This window comes from Brugia malayi (genome assembly GCF_000002995.4).
Source record: "Brugia malayi strain FR3 genome assembly, contig: Bm_v4_Chr3_scaffold_001, whole genome shotgun sequence".
NCBI classification, from domain to species: domain Eukaryota; kingdom Metazoa; phylum Nematoda; class Chromadorea; order Rhabditida; family Onchocercidae; genus Brugia; species Brugia malayi.
The window spans coordinates 12,363,411-12,379,056 of NW_025062477.1; the positions used below are offsets into that span (position 1 = coordinate 12,363,411).

At 26.7% G+C, this 15,646-nt stretch overlaps 2 protein-coding genes across 2 annotated transcripts; one reads left to right on the forward strand and one right to left on the reverse strand.

Annotated features, from left to right (window-relative positions):
• Positions 1 to 3,137, forward strand: Bma-bre-4 (Uncharacterized protein; the record flags this gene model as incomplete). The annotated part of the gene is made up of 6 exons (XM_043080958.1): positions 1 to 448; positions 924 to 1,188; positions 1,723 to 2,004; positions 2,290 to 2,412; positions 2,640 to 2,738; positions 2,960 to 3,137. The coding sequence occupies 6 exons, from the start codon at positions 1 to 3 to the stop codon at positions 3,135 to 3,137; spliced, it is 1,395 nt and encodes a 464-aa protein (XP_042936892.1).
• A 4,111-nt stretch (positions 3,138 to 7,248) lies between these two features.
• Positions 7,249 to 15,252, reverse strand: Bm4557 (PAZ domain containing protein; the record flags this gene model as incomplete). Its single annotated transcript, XM_043080959.1, has 22 exons — positions 7,249 to 7,366; positions 7,556 to 7,746; positions 7,952 to 8,071; positions 8,283 to 8,405; positions 8,558 to 8,683; positions 8,899 to 8,973; positions 9,102 to 9,216; positions 9,327 to 9,495; positions 9,991 to 10,172; positions 10,301 to 10,413; positions 10,549 to 10,620; positions 10,860 to 10,988; positions 11,327 to 11,534; positions 11,608 to 11,689; positions 11,837 to 11,971; positions 12,127 to 12,317; positions 12,611 to 12,747; positions 13,068 to 13,148; positions 13,629 to 13,791; positions 14,170 to 14,381; positions 14,555 to 14,601; positions 15,246 to 15,252. 22 exons carry the CDS (start codon positions 15,250 to 15,252, stop codon positions 7,249 to 7,251), a joined length of 2,796 nt encoding a protein of 931 aa, XP_042936893.1.
• Between the last annotated feature and the right edge of the window lie 394 nt (positions 15,253 to 15,646).

A 15,646-nucleotide genomic window follows, 5' to 3' on the forward strand; every position in this document is an offset into this window, starting at 1 on the left:
ATGCCTGCGGCTGGACGCTTCGTTATCATTCTGTTAATATTTGGTGCAGCTGCGCATATTTTTCTTGGTGGTGGTTTATCATTTATCAGCGATTATCATATTTGGAGGCCAGTAGTTGAAAGCAGTAGGCAAGAAATTGTTCTGGTGCATAATATCGGCAATAGCAGTGATCAAAATGCGAAGAAAATTGTATCGAATGATCAAACAAAATTTCATTTAACTAGTGCTACTCCAGTTGATAACTTAGGCGCTATTCGTTCAAATTTTTATGAGCTTTTCATTAATGGTTTACGCTTTGGTAAACTAACTACTGTTTATCCAATAATTAATCAATCTATCATTAATGGTTCAACAACTGATAAGCCAACAGAAACATACGCAGAGAGTGTTTATCTGTTGAAAACTGATGGGAATATTCATAATAGTACTCTGTTAAATACTATTACAGGTTAGTTAATTTGTTTGGATCTAGATTGGATCTAGATTTTTTAGCATATATAATTTTTTTCTTTTGTTTTCTTTTTTTTGTTCAGGATAAATGATCAATGTTTTCAATTAATTCCTAAAGTGTATTTTAATTTAATAATTTTTGGAATTTCTGGAGAAAGAGAGAAAGTGAATCTTATGGTGAATGTTTAGCATCTTTATGCATCTATTCGAGTTATTAAACCATAAGTAGTGACTCTTGAATTATCAGCTTGAGTTTTTATTCAATTATACTATAACCTGTTATCATATAATTTTAAGAATTTTATAAAGTGCTGACTTTGTTCTAGTTTAATTCATACATCTGCCTAAGAATTATTTGGTGCACTTTTCTTAGGTGATGCAAATTGATTAGAGGACAACCAGCCACAATTATTGTAAAATTCATAGTTACAAATTCTGAATCATTTTAGAAATTATAAATGTGTGATTTGCAGTTGCCCAGTCTACTAAGCGATTATTTGGTAATGAAACATTATCAACGTGCAATGTTATTCCAACCTTTCAAATGGTGCATCAAAATCTTAGTTTGGTAAATTGTCCTGTAACACCACCTGGTTTGGTTGGTCCAATAAAAGTATGGTATGATGAGCCGACGTTTGAAGAAATTGAGCGATTAAATCCAAATTTGGAAGCTGGTGGCCACGGAAAACCTGAAAACTGCCTATCACGACACAGGGTTGCTATTATCGTTCCTTATAGGTTCGATTTTTATAATGTGATAATTTATTTTATCGAAGTTTTACCATTACATAATATTCTATTATGTAACTGCATCAAGAAAATGCAGTTTTGAACAGAAGTTAAATAAGACTTAATATTTGCATATTTGTTACGAAAAATCCTTCAATTTTGATATTCAAGTTATTTATTCGTTACGAAATAGGATTGAAAATTTTACTAATAGTTTATAACTCCATTGAATCATTGATATAACAATTCTTTTTAATTTCATGTAGCTTAACTTCTCATCGTGACGAATGCAGCAGTAAATGATTGAAAATTAGACATTTATTGAAAGATTTTTCGTGACAAATATGCAAATATCATTGATTTTGCGCATAATGCATCTATCAAAGAAAACTTGCGTTTATTTATGTTGCGTTTATTCCATATTTGAAACTTTATTTCTTCAATTTGTCTGATTAATTTTTCTATGTTTTAGATGATATGTTTTATTATGATCTTAACAATTTTTATTAAAAATTATAATATAATATTTTACAAAAATTTTAGAGATCGAGAAGCTCATTTGCGTATCTTATTGCACAATCTTCATTCATTGCTTACCAAACAACAACTTGATTATGCCATTTTTGTCATCGAACAACATGAAAATGAAACATTCAATCGTGCTAAATTAATGAATGTGGGATATGTGGAGGCAATGAAACTTTATGATTGGCAATGTTTTGTATTTCATGATGTTGATTTATTGGCAGAGGATGATCGTAACATTTATTCTTGTCCTGATCAACCAAGGCATATGAGTGTTGCAGTTAATAAATTTAAATACAAGTTTGTTTTTCCAATTATTTTTGTTAAAATTAGAAAAGTGGGTAAGTTAAGCAGAAATTTTTTAACTGTTACTAATTCGCTGTTTAATGTGTTTCTTATATTTATAGCTACAAGCAACCAAAAGATAACTGAATAATCTTAGTGATGTGATTTTACCAGGAATTATTAACTGGAATACTTGATTTAAAATAAATTAGCAAATTGTAATATTTACTTGCTTATTTGATTGATTTATTTCCAAATCTTTAAAAAGTTATCTTTCAATAGCAAATTTACTGCTTGTAGATTACCATATGGATCAATATTCGGAGGTGTAAGTGCTATTAGAACGGAGCAGTTTGCAACATTGAATGGCTTTTCGAACAGTTATTGGGGTTGGGGTGGTGAAGATGATGATCTCTCAATGCGGTAAAAAAGAAATTTTTAATTTATTAATAAAAAAAAGAAAAAAAGGAAAACAAAACAAAAAACAAAAGATTTTGGTCTACATTAGATGAGACTAAAATGACATCGCAAGAATTTGACATTCGGACGTTAAAACACATGAAGGAAAATGATTTGGAATTTTACAAATCAAATTAAATTTTTTTAAAATTAATTTATGAATTGTTTTTTAATAAATGTTTACTCCTTAGAGTAACTTCTGCTGGTTACAAAATTATGCGATATCCATCGGAAATTGCACGCTATCAAATGGTTCAGCATAAATCAGAGATGAAAAATCCCATTAATAGGTTATCTTTTTTGTTCTTTATGCAAATTTTTGTTGTTAAAGAAAAATTATAGATTTTATTTATTGTTAATAATATAATAGGATATTGTGATAAGTAATGTTTTAGGGTAATAGCATGTTATATATGATAAATTTGGAAAATTTTATTTGGAAAAAATAAATATTTGATTTATATTAGAAATTTTTCTATTATAATTATTCCAAGAGGGAAATTAATTTCAGATGTCGATATGATTTATTAGCCAAAACAAAAGTACGTCAGCAAACGGATGGTATTTCATCATTAAAATATGAATGTTACGATTTGCAATTTTTTACGCTGTTTACACATATCAAAGTGAAATTATTCGAGCAGGAATCAAAAGCACAGTTACGTGAAGAAGGTTTCAAGAGATGTTGAACAATAAATAAATGATGTGCAACTGTTTCTGCGGTAATTCAGGGAGGTATGCCAAAGTTGGCTTTAAATTTCTGAAATTTGAACATTTCATTTTCTACCTGTTATTCTCATTTGCTATGATCGAGGAGCAAGTTCTGTTTTCTTTTTTCTTTCCTTTTCTTTTTTTTTTTTTTTTTGTTTGTTTGTTTGTTTGTCTTTTCCTTTCAATCTAGGACAAGAAAGAAAAAAAATAAGTGTGGTTAGCATTTCTTGGAAATGTTTTGTAAATATATATGTATATCTTTTACATTGTAAAAATTTGATATTCCAAGTAAATCTAAAATTTGATTTCCTTTTAAATCTTCTGAAATTTAGTAGTATTCTTCATTATGTTTATTTTTGTAGAAACAGTTTTTGTTTTTGAAATTTTGTTAGAATATACTACTATCAACAAATAATAATTTTAATTTGATAACCCTTTTAGTTTTCAGTTTCTTTTCATCGGGATGGTATTATTGATTTGGTCATATTTATCACTTTCCTCTTTGCTCATTCGTTTTTTTTTTTTTTTTGTTCTGTATTGTAGAATAAGCTATATTTAAAATTTTTTAAACTTATATTCTTTCTCTTCCATTCTTACGATATTACTTCATATTTGAATTTTAAAACATCTATGAAAATGAATCAATATGAAGATGAATCGACTCGAATAGAGAAATGCATTATATGCATTGTTTTAGAAGAATAGCATTACATATGAATTAAAGTAATGTTGTAACAATTAAAGTAATTATTACTGTCCATTAATTGGCAGAATGGATGACATATAATAATATTAACTTTTGTATATTAAGTAAAGGAGAGTATCTCTTGAAAGTAGTAAAAACTACATATTACACATAGTCTTATGTGAACTTTTTCAAGAAGAGCTCAGAATAACAACAGTGAAATCACTTTGTTTAGTTTATTTATTAGTAAAAACCGTTTGTAGTAATAATAATGTTTGTTTAGCAGAGGAAGGAGAGATAATTTATTTATTAGTATTAAAAATTTATCTTGATTAAATACTTAAATAGAAATTAAGAGTTGAATTAAACAGATAATATTAATATCTTCTTTCAATTTTTCACTTATTTTCTACTTATTTAATGCACTATATTAATTTTTAAATTCCAATAATTGTTCCGATTTGTTCATTTCATTAATATAGTTAAAAATTTCATCCATAAAATATTACTTACCTGAATTCCTCTTTTGTCTTCCTCTTTCCGTCTGTAAACAGGTTACAATAATTGATGCTTCTTGCTCATCGATTTATGCCTTTCATTGTCAATCACCATAATAAATTTATCCTGAATTGTTGCAAATTGAAATAGGTAAATGAATAGGTTAAATTTACTAATTAAATAATTTCCGAGTAAACACTTTTTAACAGATATGAATTTGTTAAAGCAATGAATTACTCCACTGCTTTTATTATAATTTCCCTTTTTTTTCCCTTTTTTTTGCACATAAATTTAGCAATAATTAACATTTTAAATAAAAGTAGGATAATTTTAAAAAATGGTTTTAGGCATTGATTGCATTGGATTATATATTTCATATTAATGATACATTTTTAAAATGATTATTATATGAATTCTATCATTTCATATATATTAGCCGAGAAATTCAGATTTTGCATCAGACCCAGAATGATCAATATGACATTTAAGAACTAATGTAGCAGGTCAAGATCGAGATTGAGCTTATATGAAAAGCATAATAATTTTAGGAAATCTAAATCTTTCTCTTATTTTCTTGAAGCTTTATGTTGTTATAATGTAACTAAGATTAAATGAAGAGTTGAAAATGCTAAAATAGCACATATTTGCATTAGAAGTTAAAATGAAGACTAAATAGATAGTTAATAGAAATTGAAGACTGAGAGAGTAAATTTGTTTGTGTTCAGATCATTAGTGATGAAAGGATTAGATATTATATATAGGTTTTACTTCATTTCTATTTTGTCTTTTATAGTTAATATTATTATTGGATAATTCATAAAATTTAAAAGTTCTTTTATGCCTAAATTACTTTATGTGTCATTTTCTTGCTCCATGTATCTTTGTCTTTTTAATTTAAAAAAAAAAAAAAAAAAAAAATGAAAAAAAAAATAATTTATTAATGTCTAGTCAAAATTCATTGTAATTTGAAGATGTAAAAAGGAATGAAATCGACTATATATATATCATATTTTCATAAATAATGATTTTTACTTGTTTATTCGATCAGTAATGATTTATTTGTTTGTTCATTTTCTTAATGATATTGCTAAATGACATTAACTCCTTTAATTCACTTGCTAAGTAATAAAATTAAAAAAAAAGAAATGAAGTGATGAAGTAATGAAGTAATGTAAATAATTAATTCAAATATCTTGCAATTTTTTTTTTTTTTTTTTGTAAAAATATTTTATAAAAAGCTAAATATTTTGTTTCATTCCTTTCATTGCACTTATAAACAAACGATGTTAATTTTTTCCAGAAAAGAAAGTTTGTTCTGATTACAAATAAAATTATTTTCTTTCAAGTTTTTATTGTCCAAAAATTTTATCCTGATTGGTTTGTTTTCTTACATGTGAAATTGTATTCAGTAAATTTATATGTGATATTAAAATATTGGAGAAAAATTACACTTTCTCAGATAATTGGATGTGTCATAGTTGCTAGTGTGAAAATTGATTCTAATTGTAAAAAATTAAATTATTGATTATTGCGTTTGAAGAGAAAGTGATGAGATGAAATGATTTCAAAATTTATATAATTTCCTTAATTAATAATGCTTGACACTTATGCAATATTACTATTACACAAATAAACTTGAAAATGAATGAATTATGCTTTCTGCATGCATCAAAAAAAAAGTAACTGTACCTTATTTCCAGATAACAATCCTCAAGTGATATTATTCTTATCAAATTAATCAATCACATTTCATCGATCAGCAAATAAGCTGTAAGACTCATTTAAAAGGATTTTGATGCGAATTTATGCTAATTAACTGAATAATTAATAATTGGTATATCATCATTAAATAGGCAAAAATCATTACTGCGATAAGCATCCATTATCGCAAATTATAAACTCCTTTAACAATTGTTCCAATTATAAATTTAATAATTTTTCTTTCTTCAAGATTGCAACCCCGCCCACTACTATCAGTTATTTTTGTACGTCTTAGTTATTGCAAACAAAGGGCACTTACTTGACAAAAGTATCGTCTTAATTCATTTTATTTGAAATATAATATGCTGTTAGCTAAAACAAGTGCCATAATGCCTTAATTTGTTGGTAACTAAGTCAACTTTGCACTATATTTTATTTGATCATTCAGATGTTGGAATTTTTTCATATTTAAAGTAGTAATAATAACTGAAGAATTGACGGAATGTCTCGACAAAATAGATTTTAAACAATATTAGCAAAGAAACATTATCATTACTAATCAATTAATAGCACATCAATTGTAGTAGTTGTATTTCCCGAGAAACACGGGCAACAGAAAGCTTATAAAAAATGTACTTACAAATATTTCATAATTGAATACAATTTTAAAATGCCTTGTGAAAAAGCTAATTATTTATTATTTTAATTATTGCATGTTACGTTGTGATATGATCTTAAAAAATATATTTATTGGTGAGAAAACAAAACCATGGAACAAAATAAGTGCAGTTGAATGAATACAATGGATTAAAAATGCAATGAATTGAAAATAACTCATATGGCTGAAGGATACATATGCAAACATATTTACAGGAGCACGAAAAGGTATTGAAATAGCACAGCTTCATATAACATGAAAGTATGACAGGTTTAGAAAGGTTATAACTCGTAAAAACAACAAATTGGAATGATCAAAAGTCAGAACAACAAAAATAATAAACTTTGATTGATTGAACAAAAGAAAAAAAAAGAATAACAAAAGACCTTCGGAGATTTAATGAGTCAAAAAGAAGAAGACTTAACAAGTTCTAAATAAATTTAGCAAGAGTTCTGTATGATAATATTGGATGATAAAGCTCTCTCTCTCTCAAAAAAAAAAAAAAGTCATATATACAGGAAATGCAATAGTTAAAATGTGATATAAATCATGCATTAAATCGTACTACTTCCAATGGTTTATTAATATAGCTTAGTTGTTTGTTTAACTCGACTGCATCCTTCTCATTATTTTTACCATTATCAGAACTTTCCGATCCATCCCCGCTAAAAAATATTCAAAATCACTTTTAGAAAAATAAAAAAAAATTCAATATAAATAATATGAAGTAAAAAAAAAACTTTTTTTCATGAAAATTCCAATACAAAAATAATTTGAAATAAAGAAAAAAAAAAGCATTTATTCATTTTTTACAATTTTAATACATTAAATAATTATATGAGATAAGAACTTACAACATAGCCACATAATTACAGCGACCACGTTTTGCCATACGTGAAGCTATCATTACTGGAGATGGAAGTGATACTGCCATATTAACAATTTGAAAATTATATGCAAGTGCATGCACAATACCTTGCATTTCATCGGCTTCCATTTTCGAAGTATCAAATAACAACGTATATCGTGGCGTCTTTGCAGTACCCTAAAATTTTTGCTAAAAATTTAATCAATTAGTGAAAAATTTTTTCCCATCACTTCATCATTTTCAGTGTAACATTATTATTTATTTCCTTATCATCTAGAAATTCGACTGAAATGAAATGAAGAATTAAGGCACCTTATTTAGCATTTCATTAATACCATAATTTTACCATCAAAACTTTTTAAAAAAAAAAAGTGTAACAAACCTGAAATGTAGAATGCGAATTCAAATAAAATTCACTTAAGACAGGATTTACCACATGCTTATCAATAACTGTACCCGGCTTAATATTCTGTTGTGCTGCTCGTTCTTGCTTATGAATATTCTACAATATACTTAGAAATGAAGAGAATTAGTAAAATAAAATAAAATGATATAGCAACAAAAATTGATAACATTATATTTCATTACTGTGAATTAAACTTTTTGGAAATTGAACATCACAAATATTACAAACATTTTCTATATGTAATAATTTAATCTCTTGAAGAAATTTTCAAATAAGTCTTTTAGTTTTAATGAAAAATTTCATTAACCTTTTTATAAATGCGCAAATTATGCATCTTTGTAAGTACAATGAATGTGATATGTGGACGATAGTTTTGACCACCAACTAACTGGCATGCATGTTTGATCTGTTCTACTTCGGTGTTCATAACCTGAAAAAAGAATTAAAAAAGAAACGCAATTCTTTTATTTTCTAAATGGTCAAAGTAATATCACCATTATCATCATCAAATTGTTACATTTTCAAAATTTGCTTGAAATATGCAAAAATAAAGCAGAAAAATAATAAAGAGAGAAAATTTACATATTTATATTGCCCAACAGATATGCCATCTCGAATAACGAATAAGTGGGTGGGCGGCGTCCCACGATTTGCATTAAAATAACGCAATAAATCTGAGAATATTTGTTGTATCGCATCATCCATTAGCTATAAAATTGTAGCGCATAAAAGATATCATTAATAAAGGCACAATTAAAATATGTCATAATAAGTACCAAAATTTATTTGTTATAAAGAATAAACAGTTTCAAATGTTTGCTCGTTTCACTGATAGAATTAAACACTTATTGTATATATGAGGTTAAAATAATATCAAATATGAATAAATAATAATAAAAAAAAAAAAAAAAAAACAGACATACCTCTTCCATCTGAGCTTTAGCAAAGCGATATCCACCAATGAAATCTAACGGATGTTTTTTTATGTTTGCCGAATACTAAAACTTTTTAAATATAATATTATGAAAATTAAAAGTGAAATGAATTATAATAATAACTGTTGGACTTGAACAAGAAAAAAAAATACAAATTTTATCTAAAAACATCTAAAATGATTGCTACTTACACCAACAACTGATAGCACAGTATTTCGATCTTTATTAGGTACCCTAGAATAAGAAGGATGCGCAATATCCAAACCCACAATAAGAAATCCCGGCCTTCCTAGCCATCTGTCACAGCTGAAATGTCGTATATTAGCTTTAAAAACAGAAAAAAAAAAAAAAAAAACTATTTCAAGTTTCAAAAATTATTTAGCAGAAAACAGAAAAATTGAAACAGAAATAACTACTTTTCTTCAAGATGAACCGAATAATTTAATCCACCCATTTTTATGTTTGTTTTATTAACGATATTGTCAAGTGTTTGATATTGCCGTTTCATGACTATTCCTAATGCAGTTGACGCTTTTAAATCTTGTGTAAGAATTTGTTCCTGTGATTCGATGTATTTCATACGTGCTGAAAAAAATTTCACCACTATAAAAACATTACTCAAAACTCTAAATATAAAACATATCTAGAGATAAAAAAAAATGTAAAAGAAATCTAAAAATACTTATATTAAAGCGCATGCGCATGAAAAGTATATTAATGAAAGAGTAGAAAAGAGACTTAAGAATTTGTTCTTGTGATATGATGATTGCTAATTTAAGATATTTGATAAGGGAGACCAAAATCACTGCATATGGAAAACGATTAAAATATTTATGTTTACCAAAAAAATGCTTAAAGTTAAATCATATTGTAATCTTATGAAGCAATTAAATCAACCTATTTAGGAAACTATTCAAAGCAAAAAAATCCCATGTAATTCAAAACAAAAAATGATATTTTAAATAAAGCATGTACAAAAAATCAAAGATTTATGTTCTTTTCTTGAACTGATGAAATAAATTTTTTGAAAAAAAAAAAGTTTTATGAAACAAAAGATTTCAAAAAAAAAAAAAAAATTACCATGATAATTCAATTCATCAGCAGTCACAAAATGAATGAATGTTGCACCCGATTTTTTGGCTTTTATTATTAACGATTCAATATCTTGCTCTTTTGAACGACGAATATACTCATAACCAATTGGATCTCTTATTTGCATGCCATGTTTACGACAACGTTCCAAAAACATTTTTATATAAGTGCTGCAAATATTTCATTAAATCAATAAAATACTTTAATGAGAATGAATACATATATATATTAAACATATGACAAAGAAATTTTTTAAAATGAATCATATCTTCGACATAATATTTTACAAAAATCATACCAGAATTGATTTTCATGAAATCTTTCTTCTCGTGGACCCATTAATGCCACCGCATACCACTTTTCGCAAACAGCCGGAATTAGGTAATATTTTTTTCCATCCATCCATACAGTCTTAATATTGCACATATAATAACTCTTGCAAAAATCCAATGCAAAAAGCTCACTGATATTAGAGTTCAAAGTTATTTGAGAAAACGATAACCATAAAATCATCAAAAACATTAAAAAAAAATTTTTTTTGCTTACCTTTTCATTTGGGTTTATCCATCCATTAGTGTGATATTCGATAACTGGCTGAGGAAGCACTCTTGCTGGAAACTACAAAAAAAAAAGAGAAAGAAAAAAAGCATAAATCAATTTCAACGTAGCTGAAATATATTTCAGAGATATAAAAGGCAGCAAGCATATAGTAATTCAATAAAGTTACGAAATTTTTACATTTTCATCCTTAAAAAAAAAAAAAAAAAAAATTACTCAAATTCCGCATAATTTTCGATTAGAAATCTCACTTGTATTCTTGAAAATATGAATTACTATAAAAAATAAAAAGAAAATACCATGAAATTATCTGTAATGGTCATATTACATTTCCCTATCCATTTATGCTGATTAGAATTGTCAAGCTTCATTGCTTGACTCAATCTATTCGTCTGCATTAATCGAACAGATGGTTCTGTAGCACATGCCTAAAAAAAAACAGTCGTCAATGTCTGACAATACAAAAAATTTGAAAGTGATTTATTATCGGATTGCTTAGATGAGATTACAACAGGAAAAAAAATAAAAACATTTACGTTATAATCTGGTAAAACATTAACAAGCAAACAACAGATTTCAGCATCAAACTTAAAATCATAGTATGAAAACTTCAAAAAAAAAAAAAAGAAAAAGAAACAGATTATTAAAGAAATTCTGAGTAGAAAAAGTTAGTTGAATTTTAAAGATCAAATTATTCAGACAGAATTACCAAACTCAGAAAATAACATTGAGAAAGAGAGTAAGCACAGAAACATTTTACACTTACTCGAATCATTGTTTGTACTTGAGATGATGTCTGTTGTCCTTTGGATACCCGTTGATTTTCACATACAACTAGTACTTCTATCGGATAAAGGTTATTTTTTGGTTGACATCGCTCCATAATCAATGGCAATTTTGGATATTTTAGTTTAATCGAATATTTCGTCATGAAATACTTCTCAACCGACATTTCACCCGTTTTAAGCGCCAATCTTTAAAATTAAAAAAAGAGAGTAATTTGGTAATAAAACAGTAGTATAATGAAAAATGATTAAAAAACCATACTTTGATGTATGCGCATTTTCTTTCGAAATGCCTGCAATAGCGAACTCACGGTTTTTACCATAAGAACAACGAACGTACAAACCTACAATCAAACATTTTTCAATGTTTGATTTATACAATGAAAAAATCAACAACTAGAAGGATATGAAAATTCAATCTGAAATCAAAGTACTTAAATACAGTATTAACAGATTAACAGCATATGATATTTGCGCTAATGATAATATACCTTTGAGAGCTTTACTTAAAATAAGTATTGATTGTTGATCAATACCATGGCCAATTTCAGCTCTAGTCCTTCGAAATATGGATTCTACTTTTTCAAGCAAATGCTGATTATCGATATGAAATGCTGCTTTTTTTGCTACAATTAACAAAAATAAAGAAAAAAGAATCACATAGAAAAAAGAAAAAAAATTACATAAAAAATCATGCATAAAATTTCTATCGAAAATCACCGAATCGATGTAAGATTACACATTAAATTATAATTTTAAGAGAACCAAATTTTCTACTAACCGTCGAGCACTAGTCCTGCATTGATGCCTCTTTTAAAATTACCCAGTCCTTCAATAATTCGTACACCTTTTGCGGCACCAATAGCAACATATTTTCCTTCCTGAAGTTCAGGCATATCTCTATCGCCAAAACCAAACTGACTCGGATCCATAAGATAACATTCTCCTGTTCCGTAACTAACAAAGCGGCCCCTAAAAACAAGTATAAAATCTTTAAAAGTAAAAAAAAAAAAAACCAAAGCAATCAAAACTTTCCGAACCATAAATTTATGATTATATGCTAACAATGTTAAACTCAAATCTATGAATGGATAGTGGTTTTAGACAAACACACCAGTGAACAACTATCCATCAGATTTATGCCGTATATTTCAAATCTTTTTCAATTGATTTTCAAATATTACCGATCATTACAAACAGTAAGTACATTTGGGATAAATTTGATATGAAAAAGCTTTCATTATAATAAGTAGTATTTAACTTACTGCATAAAAAATACTTCTTGCATAGCCAAAATTTCTAAAAACTGCTGCAAACTGCTGTTGATTTCATCTGGATTATTACTGACACAATTCTTCAGATCATGCATTGCTAATTGAAAATCCTCTTTACAAGGTTTGATCTAAAAAAAAAAACAGAAAAAACTGAGAAATATTCCTGATCGTTACAATAACAAAAAAAAAAAAAAAAAAAAGAAAATCATCAAACGAATTAGCACAAACTCATTTGATGATTTCCTGTTGATAAATAAAATACATTAATTCCATGCTACACCAATTAATAATCCTCATCAAAAGAAAAAAAGTCTACTGAATTTAATCTGAATTACTTGGTGCCACAATCTGATATTAAATCTGGAGAATGCATCGGTTTTTCTGCCACACTCTCAAAGTTAAAATATTTAAGTACAATAAAGATAAATGAAAACTGAGATGAACTTACATTTACATGGACTTTAACACAATCATCGCTAACTATATTCGCTGGAAGCTCATTTTTATTCAGAAAAAATGTTTTTCGTACCTAAAAATTTATTCCATTAACAGAAAAAAAAAATTAAAAATTTATGCAGAACAATTTCTAGTGTTTTCAGATTTCATATCTGCCAAATTCCGCAGATCAAGTTTCAACGAACAGTTTCTTTTAACCAAATTAAACTTCGCACCTTTTACTACTTTATGAATCAAAAAGCAAATTATAAACTGGCTTCTTGGAGATTACAATAGCAATAATAAGCACAAAATTATAATTAATTTTACAACATTACTGTGAAACACTGAAAATATTATAATGAAGTAAGATAAAATCGCTGTTAAGTGTAAACAGCGAAATAACATAATAAAGCAAATGTTTACTTAATTTATGCTATATTTCGAATTACTATTTTAACTGCTCATTCTAATTGATTGGTTTCATTTACAAAATTTTTTATTTTTCATCTAATTATTTAAAGATCATGCAATCAATTGACACAACAAAATGAAAAAGCAAAAAGAGCTTAACCTCGTCGCCACTAGCTCTTGGAAAAGATAACTTTCGCAATGAATATAAAATGGAAGCACGATCATAAATGAGTGTATCTGCGGCACCGAAAAACTGCTTCTCACGTCTTAATAAAGCTTGATAAACCGCAAAACATTTTGCTCTTCGATCCACAGCAACATAACTTAAACATAAATTTTTATTTTCTTGTAAATTAAACAAAACTTTACATGCTGAACTGCAGATAAAAAGAAATATCATAATAACATCATTTTTCTTTTATTTCTCTTTTCTTCGCAAAATCTTCATAATCATTCATCTCATTTTATTCTTTTTATTAAATTCATTACAAATGAATAGCACTTAAAACAATTTTAAGACATTTATAAATTTTGTTCTTTTTTTAACATCGCAGTAGCATTTTTTTTTTTTTTTTTTTCGGATATTTCATATATGCAACAATTAACGTGAAACAATTAACAGTTAATTGTATAAAAAGATTTCTTCTAATAAAAACTAAGAATTAATAGTTAGAGAGGGAGAGAGAAAAAGAATTACTTACTCATTTCGCACTTGTTTCGTCACTTCTTTAAATGAAGGTTCTTTGCTATCTTTTTTAGGCGGATATTCTTCCAAAACACGGAAATCATAACGATAAATTGGTATATTTTCATGTGAAATTAATCCCCAAACATTTGTTACTACATCCAATAATTCTGACTTACGAATTCCTGGAGCTATTTTATCTGCCAAACGAACAGGCAATCTACTAACCTGAAATATTTATAACTGACAATTTCAAAATACGTATATAATTTCTTCGAAAACTTTTGAAATCCAAATAAATTAAAAATATTCATCATAATTAAGATAATTATCATAGATAGCATGAAAATCCACACTACTTTTTCATCTTGTAATATTATAATATACTGGTCAAAACTTACGCTTGCCTGTTCCATCTGCATCCTCACTTTTTCGACTGCACTACTACCTGCTGATAAATGAAAAAATTATTTCAATATCAATTTATAAACATTCTTATCCTTCAAAAATAAAACAAACTTCAATACTTCCATATCCACTCCTCATCAGTTTTGTGAAAACCTCAAATTTATACTTCAACATACCAATACAATTAAAAAACAAAATTCTCAATCTGGCAATGTTAATTATCTAAATTCGATAATTACCCCCCTCCACCAAAAAAAAAAAAGAAAAAAAATCTCAAAATAACATAATACTACTACATTAGGAAATATGGAATAAAAAGTTTCAGCTCCTATAACTACCAAATTATTTTAGCCTTTTGAACTACAAAACCAATGTAAATGAAATAATCCTTCATTTGAATACGAAAACGCTTAAACTTAATCTGACATAATAATAATAGCAGTAATTATGATAGTGATAATGATAATCAATAACAATAGTGACAATGACAACAATAAATTGGCAATTAATTAATAACAATAACCAATTTATAACAAATAATACATAATAGTAAGTAATAACTAAATCAATAAAATAAAAAAATTGTCAGTAATTAATTAATTAATAATAATTGTTAACTAGTAACTAATGACTAATAACTAACTGTAGTAATACTAATAAATAATAGAAAAAAAAAACGATCACCTGCCATAATGCAGTTACTTTCTATATGAACCAACGCCTTTTAGTAGGTTACAAAATCAGCTGAAAAAAAAAAAAGGAAAACAAATGAAAAATCATATTTAAACATTAGCAATTCTTACATCCAATATTTCATTAATCGGTTCCTACTACCATCCAATGTATCAAACATTTATTATTTAATCACAAATTTTTATCCACACAACTGATAAGACTATCATCAATGAAAATTCGTTCCTTTCTTTTTTCTTTTTTTGGTAAATCAAATGATTAAACAATTTTTTTGCTATGTCACAACAGTATGTTTTAGTGTTGCACATTAATTAAATGAAATATCATATAATATATAAAAATTTTTAATCTTCTAAATTTAAAATTTAGATTCGTATATCTTTCTTCTAATC